Raw genomic sequence first — 21,288 nt, 5'->3', positions numbered from 1 at the left:
CTGAGAAGAAAACCTCACAGGTGATGCAATGGCAGGTTACTCTGCCATCACACCAGGCTCCTGGGTCCCACTGGCAATGTTAAGAATGGATGGATTCAGGTGCCTTCAGGTTGCATGGAGATAGATCACTTCTCTTGATCCCAGGAAACAGAGACAGGGAACTGGGAAGAGTGGAACAGGAAGGAGGAAGACACAACCCCAGGCCACACTACATACAGAGCGGGTTACAATCAGCAACCACAGCTCAGCCCTGTGGGGGTTGTTTTTCAGGAATTGGGTACAGAATGCCCCCTGGGACTGGCTTCCCAAGACGAGGGAGTGTTTACTCACTGTGTCACATCCCCAACTGCTGAAGGGTGTTCTGGCGCTAACTCCCTCTTACCCAGGTTTGTGTGGGCATCCCTTGTCAGTGTCAGGGTAAGCCCCAGGGCAAAAGGTAGAGACCCTCAGTGGATCTAAAGCAGGATGCTGTCAGGCTACACCTGCCTGCAGCCCGTAGTCTCGGCAGAGCCAGAGCACAAAGACAGGCTGGTGTGTGGGTGTGGGACATGTTTTATACTCAGTCTCATTTCCTCACCCGGTGGTCTCAGCAGCCACTGATACTTATTCCCCAGATCCCTTATTTCATTAGGGGCTGCAAAGAACTGATTCTCTAATTTTCTCTACATTTATCAGGTGGAATTCTTCCATAAAGAATTTTCCATCATTGCTTGTTTGACTACTTTGCAGGTTCAGTTTTGTGACTTTGGAGATTGCTGGGCATCATTACTCTGAAAATGGATAAATAAGGGAGAGGTGGCATCAAACACTTATCCCACCTTTCTTTACAATGATGAGTTTATTTTAGTGTTATTAGGAATTAAAAATATAAACACATACACATATTTTCCACGCCTAATCTGTCTCATGTTTGGCTAGTGGGAACGCCTTCAAGTTGGCGTCTATAACCTTTTCAAAGAACCTATTAGTCTCAAACATTCTTGAACCTGGGACATCTTGTACCAGACAGCAACCTGTACAATTATTGCCCGAGACCTTAGAGATGTATTAACTATTTTGCAAATAAATTCTTCTTCTGTTTAACTGACGATGGCATTTAAAGACCACAATCTGGGCCTTAGTGGTTCTCACTGTTACTGAGCTGGAGTTATTCTAGGTCTTTTCAGCTGGACAGAGAGAGGAACAACTTACTGTTCAGAAAGAGAAATCAATCATATGAGGTTTCTAAGCCAAATTTAAGATTACTAGCTTCTAACAAGATCACATAATTTCTAATTTGTTTTATCCTATAATATACTTTTAATAACAGTGATGATATCAAGCTAGTTTTTGAAATTAACCATGAAACCGCATTCAGAGTCTGAGTTTTTTTGTCCTTAGTGTACATCCCATTGACAACGTAGAATCAAAATGCTGTGTCTGAGTCCCCTGAAATAATTATTTCCTCTCTATGTAGTTCACTGTCTTCCCCTTCCCCTTTGGAGAACCATTTTTATTACTTTTTGGTTTATCCTTCAATTATTTCTTTTGGAAACGGAAGCAAACAGCTGTGCATCCATCACCCTTTCTTACCCACAGAGTCACAGTACAAACCCTTACACTGCCTACGTTTTCACCTGGGAGACCAAGTGGTTTTAGTATATGGAGATCTTCATTCATTCACGCATTCTACAGCCACATGGCACTACAGCGTATACTACTGTTTACTCAACTGACCCCTACTAATGAACATTTGGGCTGATTCCAATCTATTAAAAATAAGGCCCATGGATACAATTTGTACTTAATACCTAGAAGTCCAAAAATTGGCATTATCATTTTGTAGCTATCGATCCTCTGACTTCTTGAATTTCCACTTCCTCAACTGTAAAACAAAGAGTTTTAACAACATGATTTACCTATCAGGGTTAAATAATATGTTAATTTAAAAGGTATTTCCATCAATCTTAACAGTAACTGATCTAGCCAGTAAAATGTATTTAAAATGAGTGAAAATATGAATCATGTAATTACCACCACACAGGTCATTTCTATTTAAATTAAGAAATTCGTATTTTGAGAGAGACAAACTAGAATGTATCCACAGAAAGACCAGGATAGTGACATTTCTAGAAACTACCTTAGATCAAACAGTTAAAGAAGTCAATTAAATATTTATTGAACAAATGCAGAATAAATGAACTAGAGGGTGTTTTAACCTGAAGATACAATAAACAACTTCAAATAATCAGAGGGCTGTCACACAAAAAATGAGAGACTTATTCAGTATTTCTCCAAAAGGCAGAACTTGAACCAAGGGATAAATATAGGCAACCAATGGGCTGCAGGACAGCCGTACGAAGAAGTGTATCTCTTATCTTAATCGCTTCCTTCCCAACATAATGCATTCCACACTTATGTTTCCCTTCTTCTGAAAGGAACTATTACAACTTAATACTCCTCATGAATGTCTTAAATAAATCGCATTTTCATGGCAAGCCCTCCACTGCCAGCAATGGATGTACTCACACTATCGGAAAAAAATCTACGGTTAACACACTGGTTTACTAGGAAATTGTCTTTTGTTCCTCAGCTGTATTTCAGCATTCTGTATTAGTGATTCCTAGGAGCTGAGGAGAAAAGAGAGCATATTCTCCAAAGAGGAAGAAGAAGAATCCCCAGCAACTCAGATGCCGCCCTTGGGGACATCCTCAAACCCCAGATGCATCACTACAACTACCGCTCAGGGGTACAGACGGGAGCACGCCGGGTCTCGGGGCAGGAGAGCCAGCTGACGGCCACCGCTCCACATGAAGCAGGAGAGCTCTAGTTTAGGAATCACTGGGAAACATAAACTGCGTAATACTGACGGGCTCCAAATTGTCAAATGTTACAAAATGAGAACTGTTTCAACAACTCTTCAGCATCATGTTTAAGGACAAAATATATATAATATACTTTATATTATATAAGTATTTTATCACATACTAAGGAATGCTGAGGTACTTCATCCAATAAATTGAAAATAAAAATTTTACATTTCTGTATTCGTCAGTATAGAGGATTCTGAAGGTGGATCTTGAACTCAGAATAACAAATCAGTTTTCAAGGAAAGCCACGTAATCGGTCAGTCTGGCTAACTGCTGTTCATTGGGGATTGGTGGAACTGGGGCAGGCTCTGTATGTTAGAGAGAGAAAAATACTTAAAGTTAGACACCAGCGTAACAAAGCTCTGGTCCTGCCACCCACACCCCCCAATGTTTTTAATTTTAACAATAAGGGAACTTTCTTAGATTTACAGTGATTTTGGACTTTTTGGAAAAACAAGCCAAGAAGTCTCAACTTTTATGAGTACTTTTCCCAAAGTGGGAGTAAAGACATCTGGCTTTGTTACTAGTTTTCCATGTGATGGTTAAAAACAATTAACATGGGACAGCTCTTTGAAGAGAACATAGCTCTTCTTGGAAAGACGCCTACCCATGTGATACTCAATTCAGTGAATAATTACCACGTGCTGGGCGCCGCTCAAGGAGAATATTAAGTTGTCAGAGAACACAAAAACACAGAGAACCCCGCTGTCAGAGTTAGTTCTAGCATCTAGAAGCGACCACATGCCAGCCAGGGCATGGATGCCTTCTAAATGCTGTGAGAGGCTCCCACAGGAGGCTCTGTGGGCCGGCCAGAGGGCACTGCCTTAAGGGCAGCTACAGAGGGGAACCCACACACCCTCTTGTACCCAGATGTAGTATCATAAATACCAAGCAGAGAATTCAGTCTTTGTTTACAAGGTTAGAGCTCAGAAAGATAGAGACACACTACAAAAAGAAACGAAGAAGAATCACAACCGAACATCTTCTCAAGGAGCATGCGACACTACATACCTGACAGGGGAATAAACCTGCTAAAGGGAAGATCCAGGGCCCCTGCAACTAAACAAAATTCACAGCCCGATTTAGAGCAGTCATGGTAAAGAACTTTCACGTGGAACATGTCATTTTTAATGCACTGGCATTGTGGTCATTTACTTCTCAAACAGGGCCAACAATTATGCTATCTTTCTGCATTAGTCTTTTTATTACAATAGTCCTGTCTCACCATCCAGATGGGCGGGGACCATTCCTGTCTGTCCACTCCTGCGCCCTCTCAGGGCTGTGCACACTGAGATTTGTGTCCCACTTACTGTGGGGTCAACCATGTCTAAACACCAGGAATGCAGAGCAGGTGAAGGGAACTCTGGGGTGAAGCAGATCAGAAGGGTTTAGGGAAGTTAGATTGCGCCCAGCTCGAAAGGCCTGGCAGAAAAGTTGCTCCTGGTAAGCAGGAGGGAGAGAAACCGCCAAGCAGGAGTAAGTGTGGCTCATTTGAGGGAGGAAGACTGAGGGGCCGGGAATTCAGACTGAGATAATGAGGACGGGTCAGATAATTTAAGGCCTCAAAAGACCAGAGAACTTAATTTTGAGAAAGCTAAAGCCACTGAAAGTCTTGTTTAGAAGAGTCTGCATGTCAACAGTACAAGGAGAAGACGCTGAGTATCTGAGTATTCAAAATATTTTTTAAAAAGGCACTAGTTTAGATACAAGGATAACCAGTTAGAAATGGCCCCATAAATAAAAGGATGGAAGATTAACACAGTAAAATTTAAGTTGTAATAAGGATTATGAAACACCATACAGAATAGTTTTTTATACAAGAAATACATTTTTAAAAATTAACGTAAAACTAGGTGACCTTTAAGATCTTTTCTACCCTAAATGTCTATCATTCTATATCTATATTTAACATACGAGTTACTTTCATTTTGTTGGTATAGATTTTCCTATCAAATTATCCAAATTCAATGTCTGAAAAACTGCAAGTCTTACAAGAGTTCAACGCTGCACAAATGGACGAACAGCTCCACCTACCTGGCTTTTTGGGCATAACCATTCTTGTGGTGGAGTCCGCTTGCCATCCTTGCTCTAATATACCTAAAAATGTATATTTGACACAAATGAAGAAATAACCAAAAAACCTCCACAATTTTCATTTACAAGATCCACAATCTGTCAGTGACATTACTTGTATGGGAGACATAACGTGTGGTTTAACCTGTAATGTGTATTTTTACTAGAAAGGTATATTACAGGTCGCATTTTCATGTGAATTTGCATATCTCACGGTATTAACCTGATCAACATTATTAAAAACAGAAGTAAGGAAACCTTACACAGTATCTTCTGTAATCATTCTATCAGTAATAACAAAGACGACGGCAATGATAAAATCAACAGCTCACATACACAGAAGCATGATCAGTGGGTACCATGCTAGCTGCTTTTAGAGGGATCATTTTATGCAACTGTCACCAGAACTCTGTGAAGTGGGACACGAGACCACAATCTAACGGATGCGGAAAATGAAGTTTAGAGAATTCCAGTGACTTGTCCTAGATCACAGAGCTGGCAGTGGTGGGTAAGGGTGCCAGGATTCACACCCAGGCAGTCAGTTAGGAGTACAGGCTCTGGGGCATCTTACTTATTAGATAATAAATTATGGATCAATTTCAACAGAAGAGTCCAAACAAACAAATGTTCATATGAGTAAGTAACAGGATGATTTACTATAAGACTTTTCATTGACCTGCCCTGTATGTGTCTAGAATTGTGATAGGCCTTGGAAATTTAATAAGATATGGTGCTTAATGGGGCTCATATTTCGGTTAGAGAATCCAAAATGTTACTCATGGTAAAACAATGCCACAAGGTTCATGCAATATTCCACAGCCGTCCAGCAAGGGGAGGGGTTAGTCTGGGCACCACCTGAGAAATAAAGTGCAGGAGCACATCTGGAGACCTGTGGGTAAGAGTGGGGCGCAAGAACCTGGGTCACTGGTTAAGAAATGGAGGAGGAAAAAACGGACTGCAAAGGGATACTGGGATGAGACTGTCTTTACGAAGAATGGGTGAAATGAGGATTTCTGAATGCAAGCAATGAGATCAGTTAAGACTTATTTTCTTAAAAACGAAATTACCAATATGTTGATTTTCAGAGGGATAGAAATAATTTAAAGAAGTTATACAAGTTTAAGCTCAGAATTACAAATATAATGTCAGCCACTTGGTATACTTAAAAGCAAATAATTTGCACATCCTTTATTTTCTTGCACGTCACTTTGTACCACTTGTAAGAAGCAGGATGCAACCTGGGGCCCCAGTGTTGGCTGCTATCAAATGCTTCATTCTGTACCCTTTTCTTCCAGGAACTCTCTGCTCTCGCCATCTTCCTTTTCCCTCCCACTATCAGTCAACAGCAGCTCCATCTTCCTTCCTGGGCATCAACTTGGAGGGCTGACCACGATTTCATAGGGTTTAAGTCTTGATCAAAGGTCTTAGCAATAAAAGTAGAAGATATTGAGGGGTCCTGCCATGGGAATCACGACAAGAAATGACTACAGGAACATCAACTGGTGCCTATCTTTGGAAAAAAGTGCTTTAAAAGTAAATACAAATCAAAAATCTCATTCACACTCAGAAGTCCAGAAAGCTCTACAAACCAAAAAATTTTTTCTTAACTCATTTGGTGGCAAAACCTGAAGTACCCCATTGTGAGTCTATTTCTGTTCTCTCCTCACACCAACGGGGTGGGCATTCACACACTGGGCCTGCTGCAGGACTGTCACCGTGCCTGGTCACAGGGGCCTGCTGCCCAAGACCCTGCTGGGGGTGCTGTGCAATACGTTTCCTATCACCTCTCTAAAGAAGAAACACAACCTAAGTTTCAAAAACATACCCTGTTTCAGTGTTCAGATAAGAGACCGTGGACCTAAAATTTACACCTCCATTTTCCACTTTCCTGGAAAGTAATTAGTAAGCCAAATATACCTTTCACAGCCTCCTCCACAGGAAGTCCGACAAAGGCTGCAAAATCATCGGCAATGATCGAGGTATAGGCTTGAGAGACCAGGGTGAAGGCTCGCCTCCGTGTCGCATCTATTGGGGAGTGGAGGGTTGGCAGACAGTGAACCAAAAGAGCTGGCATTTTTACAACACACAATTAAATTACATTATTGTCCTTGTCCAAATTTTACAAGGAAGACTAGATCAACTCACAGGTTTCTATGCTTATAAATATATGTGCCTAGCATGTAAGAGGTGCTCAAATATTGCTGAATAAACAAATGCCTTTTTTTTTTGGTGAGGAAGATTGGCCCTGACCTAACACTGGTGCCAATCTTCCTCTACTTTCTATGTGGGATGCCACCACAGCATAGCTTGATGAGTGGTGTGTAGGTCTGCACCTGGGATCCAAACCTTTGAACCCCGCTGAAGCAGAGCACGCACACTAATCACTCCACCACTGGGCCGGCCCCATAAATGCATTTCTTATACTTCCTCTTAGACGAAAAGTCTCTCTCAAATGACAATAAAAAATACAGAGAGAAAAAAGTTAATATACACAAGACTCAAACCCTAAAAAAATTTCATTTAAATATATTTGTGTATTTAGGATGTAGATTTTTAAATTTCTCTTTTATTCTATCTACAAACACTGGAATCAGTGGCACAGAAATGCCCTACTTCTGCCCTTAGCTGTCCTTTCTCAGGAGGGTCTCTGATACGGGATCACACCTGGGAGCTGCAGAACAAACCTTGTAACTAGAGCACTCTTCCTAACTTTCAAGTCGGCTCTAATCTCCTGACCTCGTTCGGGTTCAAGTCCTAAGGTCAAGCTTCAACGAGTGACCTAAGACAAGCGGCTGCAAACAACTCCAGCAAGGAGCCCTGCCTAGAGCTGGCACACGGGATGTCCCCAGGCTTCAGTCTCCAGCGTCAATGATTCCGAGGCAGGAGGGTGGAAGCGGAGCCCGGCTAGCTTGTCCTCCTGTCTGCTGCTCTTTCAGTAGCACAAGGGCTCCTTCACCTGGCGGTCAACATGCACACGGAAGATTCTGGATTGTACCCGCCACATTTAACAGGCAAGACTGCAGGCAGAAGAAAGCCCTGCAACACACTGAAAATCCACTCTCCATTCCTGAGACGCTGCCTAACAACTACGCCAATCTCCTCAGACATCCTTTGCTCCAAACTAGCGCCCAGGGTCTCAGACGAGCCTTCCACCCTCTCATCTCCCAGCCTTGGGGTCATCCTGTCGTGTGGTCGGACACGCCCTCCTCCCTGCTCTCTACTATTCCTAGGACTTTACAAACTCCTCCCGCGGCACTGAAATGCACTGCGTCTCTGCCCTTCTCTGAAGTCACAGGACTGCTTACACTGCTCACTTACCCAGCCATCCTCCACCACCCATGCCATACGCTCTCTGCTCCCCTCATCTCATTTACACCCCAAACTTCTCTACAGGAGGGCTGTCTTTTATATCTTTGTATCTCCCCAAGTGCCTAGCATCTCTGACGAAGGATGTGCTGAATACATGCTCACTGATGGCACCACCAGAACCCAAATGTCTTGGGCTCTGTTCTCGCACATTCCTTACAAATCGCTGACATTCAATCATGTTTCCTCATTTCTCACCGAGCCACTCCTTGCTCCTCCTCCCAAATCTTTACAGTCAATTCCTTCCTTCTAACTACCAACCTCCCAGCAAATGACCTTAAATCAGGCTTTTAAAACATCTTAGAGACCAAGGAACTTCTTCTATTGAAGGCTACAGACAGTCAATGGAAAAGAACTGAGAGCAACAAGAGAAAAGGAAAACACAAGTGTACACCAAAAACGATATTCACTTGATAAGCCTACCATGTTTTAAAAACATCTACTTTAGTTCAAGTACTCTGGTCAGATTGTCAGAGTTGTGAGAAAAAAGATAGGGGAACAGAACAAGAAAAGAATGTGAATGGAAGAGAAAAACAGAAGGGAGAGAGGAGAAACAGAAAGGGGCATAACTGGAAAACAAAGAGACACACAAGGGGAGGCAGAAGCAACTGGCGGAGGACGCAGAAGTGCAGGCCAGCACTCCACAGAGGCAGCGAGAGGCCGCACACCCGGGCTGCTGCTGGCCACGCGGCACGAACGAATCTAACGTCCAGTCTGAGCAGTCACTCTGCAGCCTCGAGGTCGGTGGAATGTGTAACCTCACGAGGACACGCATTAGCATGACATGCTGGAAGGTGGAATAAATGGAGCCGGCACCTAACATCTGTGGCAATTCACCATGGGACAGAGTCTTGGGAAGACCCTAACACAATGCTCACTCTGTCGTTCAAAAACTACCTAAAAGTGCCGATTGTCTACCAGGAACTGCCCACTCGGCGCTGGGCACAGATGGGAAGATGAGCTGGCCGTCCTGCCCTTTCCAACCCACTCTGCCCCTCCGTTCCGGGGAGGCTGGCACCACGTCTGCAGCCCCTGGGCTCCCTATGGGCAGTGGGGTTCTGCAGGTCAGGGAAGGTATTTCCTGTCCCGTCCCTGCGCTGCGCTGGCTGACCCTCTGCATCCACAGCTTCTGAGGGGCAGCCTCTTCCCTGCGGCTCCAGTAACGCTGGTCCCTCGCCTTGTCCCTCTGGGTCTGGGGTGAGAGTGGCTACTGTGTACAGCTAGTCCCTGGGGGCTTCCGCAGCCCCTGTGAGTCTCCTCTGAGAACAGTTCTTTCACTGGCCTCTCCTCAGGCCACGTTGACTCGTCTAACAGGACTGTGACTGATTCACAACAGAATGGGAAGAGATGTAAGAAAGCGATTCTTCTTAACTAGAAAACAGCACTTTGTAACACACTAAAAAACAAACCATTAAACTTAGCAGTAATTCAAATCTGTTATGAGACGACCCTCATGAGGCCGCAACCTATGGAGGAAAACATAGCACCATTCACGAATCAGGAGATCTGTAAAACTCTCGGGACACAGTCACAAATATCATAGGTGAAAAGAAGAGTGCTTTAGAACACGGTAAGTGCTTACACACGTCGATTCATTTCCAACAACCCGAGGAGAGCACCGTTTATAATCCCATTTTACAAATGAGGAAAAGGAGGCACAGAGGGCTCACTCCTAGTGACAGGACCAAGCTCTGAACTCCAGAAGTCTGGCCCCAGAATCCAAACTCCCGCAGGTCATGGAGCACAGCTGTTCAGGGCCTACCGGCCTGCTGTCAAAGGAGCTCTTAATCTGACAGAGAATCCCCTGGGAAGGACTACAGCTACACCCACCGGAGGGACACAAAGGACAGTTGCTGACTGAGTCAGGAGACCCGAGCCCTAGTCCTGCCAATGAGCCTGCTGTCTAACGCTGGGAAAAGGCACCTGGCCTGTGTCCTCACGTCACGCTCGTAAGACTGAACTAGAAACTATCAGAGTCCACTACTCCACGAATTCCTCAAGGCGCACTTGAAGAGCTCACGGCTGGTCCCTACACCCCTAGTGTGCCTGTGCAAGCTTCCTCCACACTCCCCCCTTCACACCCTCCTGCTGGTCCTGTACTCCTGATCATTTCCCTCACGTTGTAAGTAAGTGCCTCCTGTCTGGTCGCTTACATTGTTCTGTTTTATGCTGATAGGGTTTTACCATTCCACGAGAATGAGGTACACCTCGGAAGCAAGCTTTACCTTCTGCTCCCCTGAAAAGTTGACATCCCTTGGCAGAGCGATGACCAGTTATTCCAAAGTTCCTGCTCACTGGCTCCTCCAGAGCAGGAAGGCGGGCAGTGAGGGCAGGTATTAACTACAGAAGAAGGTGGCAATACGAAATAGGGGTACAACAACGTAAAAAGGGATCCCTGGATGAACTGACAAGAGTGAAGCTGGAGGCCTGGAAGCAAGTGTTGGGGTGGGAGGACAGAAAGAGGCAGGCAGGGTCAAGCTTTACGGGGGTCCGCGCTATGCTGCACCAGGCTTGTAATCTTCCAAAGCAATTAAAAAACATATAAGAATCTACATATTAGAATGGATTAGTTATAAATCAAGAAGCTGAAGACAACCCCTATCAAAGGCTGAGGCTGACAGAGACTAAAGTACAGTCTCAACTTTCTAAAGTCTTAACCAACCCATTCCTTGGCCTTACTGGAGAATTACAAGATTTCATTTTAGTAGCAACAATACCCTTTCACTGACAAGAGCAATTTCAATCTAGAATTAAGACACAGTGAGGTCCCTAGCTGCCAATATAATCTCAAGCAACATGAAATGAAGAAGCATGATTATAGCAAATCTAAAAAAGAATTGAGAAACCTGCCCCCGTCACTGAGCAGAAAATATCTGTTATTTTAGATACATCACTGACTGACTCTAACAGTGCCGCACTTACAGAACAGGTCTAGCCTAATTTAATTCTCAGCCACAAAGAAACACTACCTCTAAGGGCTTCCATGATTGGCTGGACCGTCTCAGACCACTGGTGCGCGTTGATGGTTGTATAGATCCCAGGGAAATCTCTCTGCCAGATTCTTTGTCCCACTGACCAAATTCCTCCAAGTTCAGAATTTGCCTGCAATAAATATTGTTGCCTTTGAGGATATTCGCTCTGCAGATTTACCAACAACTGCATCTTAAACATAATTCAACATTTCTTTTAAGAGATGTAATTACTTTTCAGCCCAATCACTATCAAAAAGGTTTTTAAATGCTGTAAATGGTAATGGAAAATTTATTTGTATGTTTTATATAAATTTTTATTACAATAGAAAATTAAGTCATGAGAAAGTAGTCCAAAAATATTTCAGAATTAAGTCTGGGAATTAATTATCTTATACGTTTTTTAAAAATGTTGTATTTATATTTCATATACACATATATGCAACACAAAATATATAACAGTCATATATACATGTACATAAATATATATATATATGTATTTTTAGGACAAAAGTAATAGCAAAATGGCTAATGATATAGATGGCCAATCTAAGATGTCATACACTGCCGCCTAAGGATAGAGTTCGCACTAACATCACTGAAACTAGCCGTATAGCTTGTAGTTCTTTATTTTAAGCCAATGAAGCTGGAGGAACATTCTAATCTTACTTAACAGAATGTCTGGGAAAAGAAAAGAGAATAAAAATACCAATCTGATCTGCTGCTGAAAATCAATACTGAAAAAAAGAATTTGGGTGAATTCTTGGTAATACTCTGTGAATGTTTCAAAACGTTCGCTTCACATTTATGCTAGACACAGTGAATCACTTGAAATTACAAATTTACTTCAATTCACTTTGAAAGAAACTTTTAAAAAAGGTTATTTCATCTACTCTCCCAGCCAAAACAAGAAATCTAAAATCCTAATGAGCAGAAATAATACTGTGAAGAATGATCATTTTTAGAATATTCTTGTAAACAATATCAGTTCTGAAATAAATACCATTTTAGGAAACTGCAAAAATCAGTTGAAAAAACAATACAACATAAAAACCAAACATTCAACTAAACTGGCTCAGTTGTTTACTGGGTAAAGTGACACTTAAGAAGCATCTTAAGAAAGCTGACCCACAGGAGCTGAGCACAGAGTTCTATACCATCCAAGGGAAATTAAGCGATTAACGGAATTTGTAGATCTAGTCGTAAACTTTAATACCACTTTAACAACTATTTCTGTGAACCGCATGAGTCAAAAAACAGAAACTTTTAAGAGGCTGCCATCTAAAGGAATGCTATGACTATATTAAGCAGTAAAATATATCGAAAGAATACTTACAGATTTTATAGCAGGTGGTATTCTTTTCCAAAGATATCTTGCATTATTCCTAATTTACAGCCCCCCAAGAAAGAATAAGCAATTAAAAAAAAACCACCAGGGTAAATGTTTAAAATTCTAAATCCCAATGCAAAGACACAGAAGTATACTTTAAAACACTCTTTATAATACAGAATGAAATTTAGTTCTATGTGAATTTGTCCAAGGGAAGTAAGAGTAGTTTTCCAGACAAAAAGACATGAAATATTTTTACCAAAGTAACGTTTTGCCATTTGTAGAGAATTTTTATTATTGATCCAGATTTTAAATTAAGGCAATATACACTAAAAACACAAAGACTGAAAGAGAACTGCCTGCCTAAATAATTTATTCATATATGTAACAAGCAAATGCATATGCTTGCAAGGCTCTGGCATCCCTGACAAGATGAAGGACACACAATACTTTTATCCTTATCATGAGCCCTCCTCCCAAGTGTGTAGAGAGCCACCAAAACCTTCAAGGCAGTTTTCAAGACTTTGGAAGCTTGAATTACAACAAACATATGACAATGGGATTACAAAAAAATGTAACATAATTTAAATGATATATGTGTAATAAAAATCTCAGTTTAGTTTTTTAAAAAGATATGAAATGAAAAGGTTTAGAATTTAAAACAAAATTTAACAGCAATCATCAATGCGTCGAAACAACTATAAGGGACTCCGCTTGCACAGTTCCGCTTTCTGACTTTTCTTCAATGGACGTTAGTTAGGGATAATTAAAAAACTAAAGGCTTTCAAGAAATCTCACACATGTGGGTAACAAGTTCCTCTTAACTTTCTCAATCTTCTCTTCTGTTTCTCTTGGTCTATTCATTACATGTGAAGTAAGTAAAGAGGTCATAAGAAAGTTTTATAAAAAGACAGAAAAGGTCAAGAGAATTAAATCTACTGACAGTGTCGTTTCTCACAACGAATTAGAACGTTTTTTAGAAGGTATACGTAAAACAAGTGTATTGTAAAATAACTCAGCCTTGTCAGAATTTAAGCCATAATTCAATATACGAAAACAGGTGTACTAAGTATTATAATAAAAGATACAGCTCCTTGTGCCTATGTTTTAGTGAGGCTACTTCAACGCGAGCATAATTTCCGTATAACCTTGAGGAAGCTGCTGCTCTTAGCTTTAGGTAGAACGTACTTACATGTCATTATGGAGCAGATATAAAGCTAGAAGCTGACCATACACTGGGGGTGTAGCAATTCCTCCAGGAGCCTAAAAGGCCAAAAATTAAAGAAAAAACCTCATTTATTCCCATACTTTTATTCTTTTAAAAAGTATTTTATTAACACTAATCTAAAAAGTAAGCATATTTTATACTACTTACTATTACAGTTGTAGAAGCATCAAACACTAAAAACCAGAGTTTTAAGTTTAGATCTGTCCTCAGCTGTGATTTATCTCCCTCTGAGCCTCTATGTCTTTATATGCACAAGAATATTTAAATGACTTCCCTCACCTAGTTCTCAAATTCTTTCAAACAGTCTCACTATGATGTGTAAGAAACAAGTATTTCCAACAGATTCGTAAAGCATCATGACTCTGCCCATTCTATCAATACGTTGAATGCCTACGTAAATGAGAGATCAACGGAAAAACAGCACAGCTGAGATACAAGGCCTTTTCTCTCCTCATTCAACTTTAATTCAATCAAAAAACATCTATTAAGTGTCTATCAGTGAGTTGCTGCCTGTGGCTGCTGTCCCCTTTAGTTAATTAACTTTTTATACTAACGTTATAAATCCTTTCTAAGTGCCTAAGAAAAAACCTTAACTTTAACAGGTGCATGATATAACTTTCACCCGTCTTACTGAAGACGAAACACAAGCTTACATGATAACATTATGAAAGCGGGAAAGGCTTTCTGAGTTAATAAAAGGTTACAATGGTCACATCTTCTTTGGTCTGCTTGTGCGCCTGCACAAACGTCTTTAATAACATCCAAATTCCCTCACGATCCCCCAGAACGAGAGGCAAGAGAACTAGTCCAACTAACACGAGAAGATATTGGAGGATGTTAGGAGCAAAGACGCACAAGGTTTTCGGGCTCGGTAGCTGAAGACAAACAACAAGCTCCCAGCGAGTTCGGGGAGGCCACGCCTGGATCTCTAGCCTTCAGAGCAGGCCGCAGCGTCCCGGGCTCCACACTCGGGGCTCCCGTCCCCAGCCCCGCGGGCCCCAGGCCCTGTTACCCTGGAGACTGGCGCCTCCGGGGGCCGCCAGCGACCCCGCGGTTTCTCCCAACGCGACGCGAATGGCTACCTCGAGCTCCTGGTTCTCACACTGATCCAGCAACTTTTTGAAACTAAAAGCACCTTCCGCCATCACTGCCACTGGCATCTTCCCTGCTGGTGCCGCCGCCACACGGTCCCAACACCCAGACCCCACACTATCCCTCCGGGCGTCGCGCCCGCGATGACGTAGACGCCGCCGTCGCCGCTAAGGGCCCATGCGCAGGCGCGCCGTCGGTTCCGGCGCGTCGATGGGCGTCGCTGCGGCCGGGCGAGGATGCCGACGCTCTGTCCGGCCCTCTCGGTGCTCTGGAGGACTGGCCGATCCCCGCGGCAAGCTGTCTTTAAGTTGGCGGCCGAACCGGCGTAGGGAGGGGTTTTGTGCATATTTGCGGACAGTTAGATGTCTACACTTTGAGGCCTGATACACATGCATGCACGCTTAAAGGCTCATAACCTAGCTTTTGGTTCTCCCCCAAACCTGCCCCTTCAGCAGCCCTTCCCATCTCAGTGAAGGGCACGCCCTCTTTGCACGCGGGGCTCCCCTCGCTCGCTGGACCACTCACGCTGCCGAACCTCGGCGCTCTGCTGACTTCCCCGCCCGCCTCCCTCCAGGCTACTCCCTACACAGCCACAATGGCCAAATTTTTTTTTTCTGAAACATAAACCAGATGTTGTTACTCTGCTGCTCAAACCCCTAAAATCTGGATTCCTTGCTATCGCTTAGGCTGCAAGGTCTGGTTCCTAGATCTTCGCTGACTTGCTCCTGCCATCCTGGCCTCCTTAGTTTTCCGTACCGTACTTATTGCTAGCGAACGCTGCGTTGCATATTGTTGATTTGCGTCTTTGGTTTGCCGTCCTCACTAGACCACTGGGGAAGACGCTTCCATTTGTTCCCTGCTGCGGAATGGGCTACATAATTTGTGGGCGCGGAGAAAATTGAAAATGCAGGACCCCTAGTTCAAACAACTGGGGACTGCCATGAATGATAATATAAAGTTTTTCTCTTTCTTCCCAGTGTCTCCCTCAACTTTTCTAACCAGTTTTTAATTTGCGGTTTAATGTCATTCTAAGAAAAATAGAAATTTTAAATTTTTTGCTTAAATTTTACCATCCATCTTCATATTGTGCAATGACAGTGTTAAATACAAATATAAGTGCATTTAACTCATATGTGGAATCACAGGAATTAGACAATTTGTATTTCATAGCTCATACATGTATGTGTATTTTGTTCTTAGAACCTTGGAAATAGTGCGGAAAACTAAGTCAGCTGTTTTTCAGACACTTCATTTAGGCACATGCCCTACTAGCACTTCCTACCTTAGCCTTTCTGGTTAGTGAGGAAGAGCTGAAAGGAAAAAGAACCTTCCTTTTCCTGCTATGTAATTATTTTTATCACAACCAAGGAATATTTCAGCATAATACAAGGAAGTAACACAAATAAGAAAGAATATGATCGGGTTCCTTGGTTACCTGTGTTTCTCAGGACACCATTGCCCTCATTATGTGATTGAGGCAAGTTCAGGTTCCAACGGGAAATGTGGCCCCTCAGGGCTGTGAGCACCCAGCATACTCAGTTGTAGACGTAACATGCTTCCCTTGTACTCACTTTGAATCTTGCTGAACTCCCATCATTGGGGGTCCACTGGGAATTCTATGTTCATGGGGTACTCTAAACTCTATATGGAATGGCGGCAAACACCATATTTCACATATTTCTTTGCTGGTGTGCAAATGCTCCATGATCCCGATGGACTTCACTTACCAAGCACAAGCTCAAAGATAAAATGATAAGAATTTCAAGACAGGGGCAGCCTCACTATTTTTGCAGATTCAACACTGTTTCCGTGTGGAAATGATTGTGTTTAGTAATGCTTTGGGTGGAACATGAAGATGAAAAATCACTACGAAAGTTCCTCCAAGAATTGCCAACTTTAAATACGAAGTTACACAAATAGCTAGTATAACTAGAGACATTTTGGGGGAATAAAGTATCAAAGTTTCATTAATCATACAAAGACAGAAGGACTGAGGACAAAATGATTCTAAGATCATTTGACGTAAATTTGAGGAGCAGGATTTTGAATTTTCAACCTGTAATAATAGCTCCCAACCTATTTTGGACAGAGGAAAACTCAGTGGGATCAATTGCCTGGCAATTTGATCATTTAAAGGGAAATTATGATTTTAAATGCTTGACAGGTACTTTGGGCTGCTAAAAGGTGAAAACTTTATAGATGGTTCTTTGCTGAACAGAAAAGTCCCAGTGAGGCTTTGGACGTACAATCACAGCTCAGAGGTAGAGTCTGGGTGTCATTTAGAGGACCAAGCTATTCTTTAACAGACGGGCACAGGCATTTGGGAATTGGAGGCTGGGAGCTAGAGAGGGGAGGAAGAGAGTCTTTGAGAGAGGGAAAGAGGGCTGTGGGGGTGGGGAAAGTGGAGCAATTGGAGCCTAAGGTGAGATCCTGGCCTGGATTTAGAGAACTCCAAGTGGCAGTGTGGGGCCAAAGGATTTCCAGGGCTGCGATGGCTGATAGTCATTTTTTCAATACTTACTGTGCTGCATCTAATTTTACCCCCAAACTTTCAATAATAGACAGGAGAAGTGAAAGGGTATGATAAAGGGCAGTGTGGTATAAAGCCAATAATTTCAGGAGGTGAGATTCAGAAGAGAGATCAGGATTTCACAGAAGCAAGACAGTAGAGATGAGGCCGCCAGAAGGAAGCTCTGCTTCCTAGAGATGCTGACTCTGGGGCAGTGAGGGGCTGTGTTTCCCACTCCACTTGGGATGAGGGATGGGTCAGCATGCTGAAGGGAAGCGTGGGCTCCTGAGGCTGGAGGCTGGAGGTCTCATACCCATTCCCCCGGCTCAGCCCCCTGTGCAAACTGCCATGCCTTTCTCAACTCTTGTCACAGGGGAAGCACAGTCATCGAGGAGGTTAGAAATTGGAGAATAGCTAATTCAGAACTCTGAAATTTCACCTGGTTCCTAGAGAATCCCCTAAAAACCATTAAAGCTAATCAATGGATTCAGCAAGATTGCAGGATAGAAGATAAATATACAAAATCAATTGTATTTTTATCCAGTAACCATGAACAAACTGAAATTAAGAAAACAACTTCATTTACAATAGGATCAAATGAATAAAATACTTAGGAATAAATTTAACAAAAGAAGTGCAAAATGTATACTCTGAAAACTACAAAACGTTGTTCAAACAAATTGAAGAAAACCTAAATAAATGGTAATGCATCCCTTGTTCACGGATTGGAAGACTTTATATTATTATGGCAATATTACGCACACTCACATTCAATGCAATCCCTATCAAAATCACAGCTATTCTGTTTGTAGATATTGACAAGATGATCATAAAATTCCTATAAAAATTCAAGGACCACAGAAGAGCCAAAACAATGTTGAAAATTAAGAACACTTTCCAATATCAAAACTTAACTACAAAGCTACAGTAATCAAGACAGGGTAGATATGTAGGTCAGTGGATAATAGACAGATAGGTCAGCAGTCTGTCAAGACCATCCTGGGGGAAAGAATAGTCTTCTGAACAAATGGTGTGGGGACAACTAGATATCCACATGCAGAGGAAGGAAGTTGGACCCCTGTCTCACACCATATGCAATAATTAACTCAAACTGGATCAAAGACCTCAATGTAAGAGCTAAAACTAAAAAACTGTTAGAAAAAAACATAGGGTAAGTCTTCCTGACTTGGGATCATGCACTTGTTTCTTAGATGTGACACCAAAAGTCCAAGTAACAAAAGAGAAAAAAATCAGTAAATTGGATGTTATCAAAATTAAAAAGTTTTGTGCTTCAAAGGACATCATCAAGAAAGTGAAAAGACGATCACAGAATGGGAGAAAATTTTGCAAATCATATACTGGATAAGAGATCTGGATTTAGACTAAATATATAACTCTCATGACTCAAGAATAGAAAGGCAAATAACCCAATTTAAATGAGCAAAGGATTTAGTTAGTCATTTCTCCAAAGAAGATATACAAATGGCCAATGAGTACACGAGAAGATGTTCAACAGCATTCCTCATTAGGAAAATGCAAATCAAACCCAAAATGAGATGCTATTTCCCACCCAGTAGGGTGGTTATAGTAAAAAAAGACAGATTATAGGTGTTGGGGAGGATATGGAGAAGTTAGAATGCTTATACACTGCTGGTGGGAATGTAATGTGGTGCGGCTGCTTTGGAAAGCAGTCTGGCACTTCTTCAAAAGTTTGAACATAGAGATAGCACATGACCCCGTGATTCTGCTCCTAGGTATATATCCAGGAGAGGTGAAAATATGTCCACACGAAAACTTGTGCATGGATGTTCATAGCAATTATTCATAATAGCCAAAAAGTAGAAATAATCTGAATGTCTATCAATTGATGAATAGATAATCAAATGTAGTATATCTATGCAGTGGAATATTATTTGGCAATAAAAACAAATGAAATCCTGACACATGCTAAGGCATGGATAAATCTTGAAAACCTTGTGTTAAATGAAATAAGCCAGTTGAAAATGACCAACTATTGCATGATTCCATTTATAAGAAATATTATATGAAATGTGGATTCAAGCAAATCCATAGAGACAGAAAGGGATTGGCAGGAGGCAGCAGGACCTGCAGCAAGAGGATGGGCCACAAAGTACCAGGGCTGTGGGTGGAGTCTATTCACAATATGAGTCTGCATCAGAGTTTCAGGGAAGCAGCTGCAAGAATGAGCCAGCTCTGAGCCAGCCCTCCTCTGTGTCAAGGACCTGGGCGTCATGCTGACGGTGGAAACTAACCTCAGAGCATGGGCAACTGTCTCTGTCCACGGGTAGGGAGGGAAATGGATGCATTTTTAATTCCAGAGGCATTAAACTCTCAGTAGAGTAGAGGAGCACGTTAATTCTGATGAGTCTTCCCCTGGAGGAACTGGGCTTTGGGGGGTGCCAATGTGGTTCTCATGTACTGCCATTGGACTATTGAGTTAGAGGGACATTTGTGTCTCTGACTGGTAAAATCTCAAACAGAGCTCTTGGCAAAGTCATCTGCTGTGGGTGGCGCTGCCAGTGGATGCCGCCATTTTGGAAACCAAGGTAACAATACACAATGAGAGCCAGAACACAATCTGAGCCTTCAAGGTAGAGTTCTGGCCCTGGGAAGTCATCCAGAGGAAGTCCTTGCAAAAGAGGAAATAAATGATAGCTAAAAATGGCACAGCAACAAAAAATACAATAGCTGAAGCCCTTAAAATGACCTAAATGTCTAATAGGTGAATGTTGAAAAATGTCACGGCCCGTCAAGGGGATGTTTTGAAGCTACTAAGTTTATAAACATAAAGTCTATGTAAAGTAGCGTTTCTGAAATAATGTTAAGAAAAAAACATAGAAAATAGTGTTATATATACCTCTTGGTTATTACTATGTTCCAGGCGAGATGTATAGATAAATGTCGGAAGGGAACATAGAACTGAAAACTATCGTAAGGTTAAGGGGGCTAGATTATGGATGAAAAAATATTTTAAGATTTCTTTTAATATTGCCAAATGATTTTAACGACAAAGTTTTTTTTGCCCCGAATCTTAAATGACTTTAACAATCCAAACTTAAAAAATAGGACACATCTCTTTCTTTTTTCCCCCTTTTGACTAACGCTTGTGTTCACAGGTGAATAATAAAAAAGAACATTTTTGCAAAACTTCAGAAAGGCCCTGGAGCTAAGGGCAGGAAAATGTTAGGGAAAGTTTGGAGGAATAAAGAAAGCGGTGAAAAATGATGGCAGGGTTAGAAGCAAAGGGATTCTAATAAAGCAGGAAGGAGAGCGAATGTGCGAGAGACCCCGAGAGCAGGGTAATGGCGGGTGACAGGGCAGTCTTATAGGAGAGTGACATCATTTAAAGCTGCTTCTCACACTCCTTATTTATTTCCTCAGTAGAGACGTGTCTCTTGGCTGACAATATGAAGGGCATATAGAACAGTTCATTAAGCTTTCCATTTCTAGTTTTATTTTAATTCTGTGAGCTCCAAGGGACAGTGTCTCACACTCTTGAATTGTGAACACACAACATAGTAGGTGGTCAGTGAATGTTTGTTGAGTGAATGCTCACTTTTCTTTTGTTCATTCCCTGAGAACAGGACTTGGCCTTGCATTCTCTTCCTCTTTGTCCATCAATCCTTGCTTCGTTTCCTGTTGTCTTCTGCGGGGTGTTCTGGTGTTTTCAGCCCCAGTGGCAATTCTGACAATGAGGACCCTTCTCAAGACAAAAGGGTAACTGGATGCCGCTCTCTTCTCCCCAGGGAGAAGGATTTGGCTGACTGTGTGCTCCCAGACCTCAGTACTGGTGTAGCCAGAACTGCTCTTGTCTTCAGAGAGCCTAGACAGGACGGCCATGTTGGTCACCT

At 42.2% G+C, this 21,288-nt stretch overlaps 1 protein-coding gene across 2 annotated transcripts; it reads right to left on the bottom strand.

Moving 5' to 3' along the window:
- Positions 1–2,133: 2,133 nt before the first annotated feature.
- On the bottom strand, positions 2,134–15,465 carry COPS8 (COP9 signalosome subunit 8). Of its 2 annotated transcripts, XM_008530225.2 has the most exons (8): positions 14,898–15,465; positions 13,780–13,850; positions 12,594–12,642; positions 11,258–11,390; positions 6,840–6,947; positions 4,884–4,946; positions 3,861–3,908; positions 2,134–3,157 (listed from the first exon to the last, which is right to left on the bottom strand). In XM_008530225.2, exons 1-8 carry the CDS (start codon positions 14,973–14,975, stop codon positions 3,078–3,080), a joined length of 630 nt encoding a protein of 209 aa, XP_008528447.2. In that variant the 5' UTR covers positions 14,976–15,465; the 3' UTR covers positions 2,134–3,077. The 2 variants fall into 2 exon arrangements, with proteins under 2 accessions (XP_008528447.2, XP_008528448.2); XM_008530226.2 differs by lacking the exon at positions 6,840–6,947 and having other exon boundaries at positions 14,898–15,119.
- Between the last annotated feature and the right edge of the window lie 5,823 nt (positions 15,466–21,288).

The sequence above is a fragment of the Equus przewalskii genome, chromosome 5 (genome assembly GCF_037783145.1).
Source record: "Equus przewalskii isolate Varuska chromosome 5, EquPr2, whole genome shotgun sequence".
NCBI lineage: Eukaryota > Metazoa > Chordata > Mammalia > Perissodactyla > Equidae > Equus > Equus przewalskii.
The sequence above is the reverse complement of the archived record's forward strand: the minus strand, read 5'-3'. Positions and strand labels throughout refer to the sequence as shown.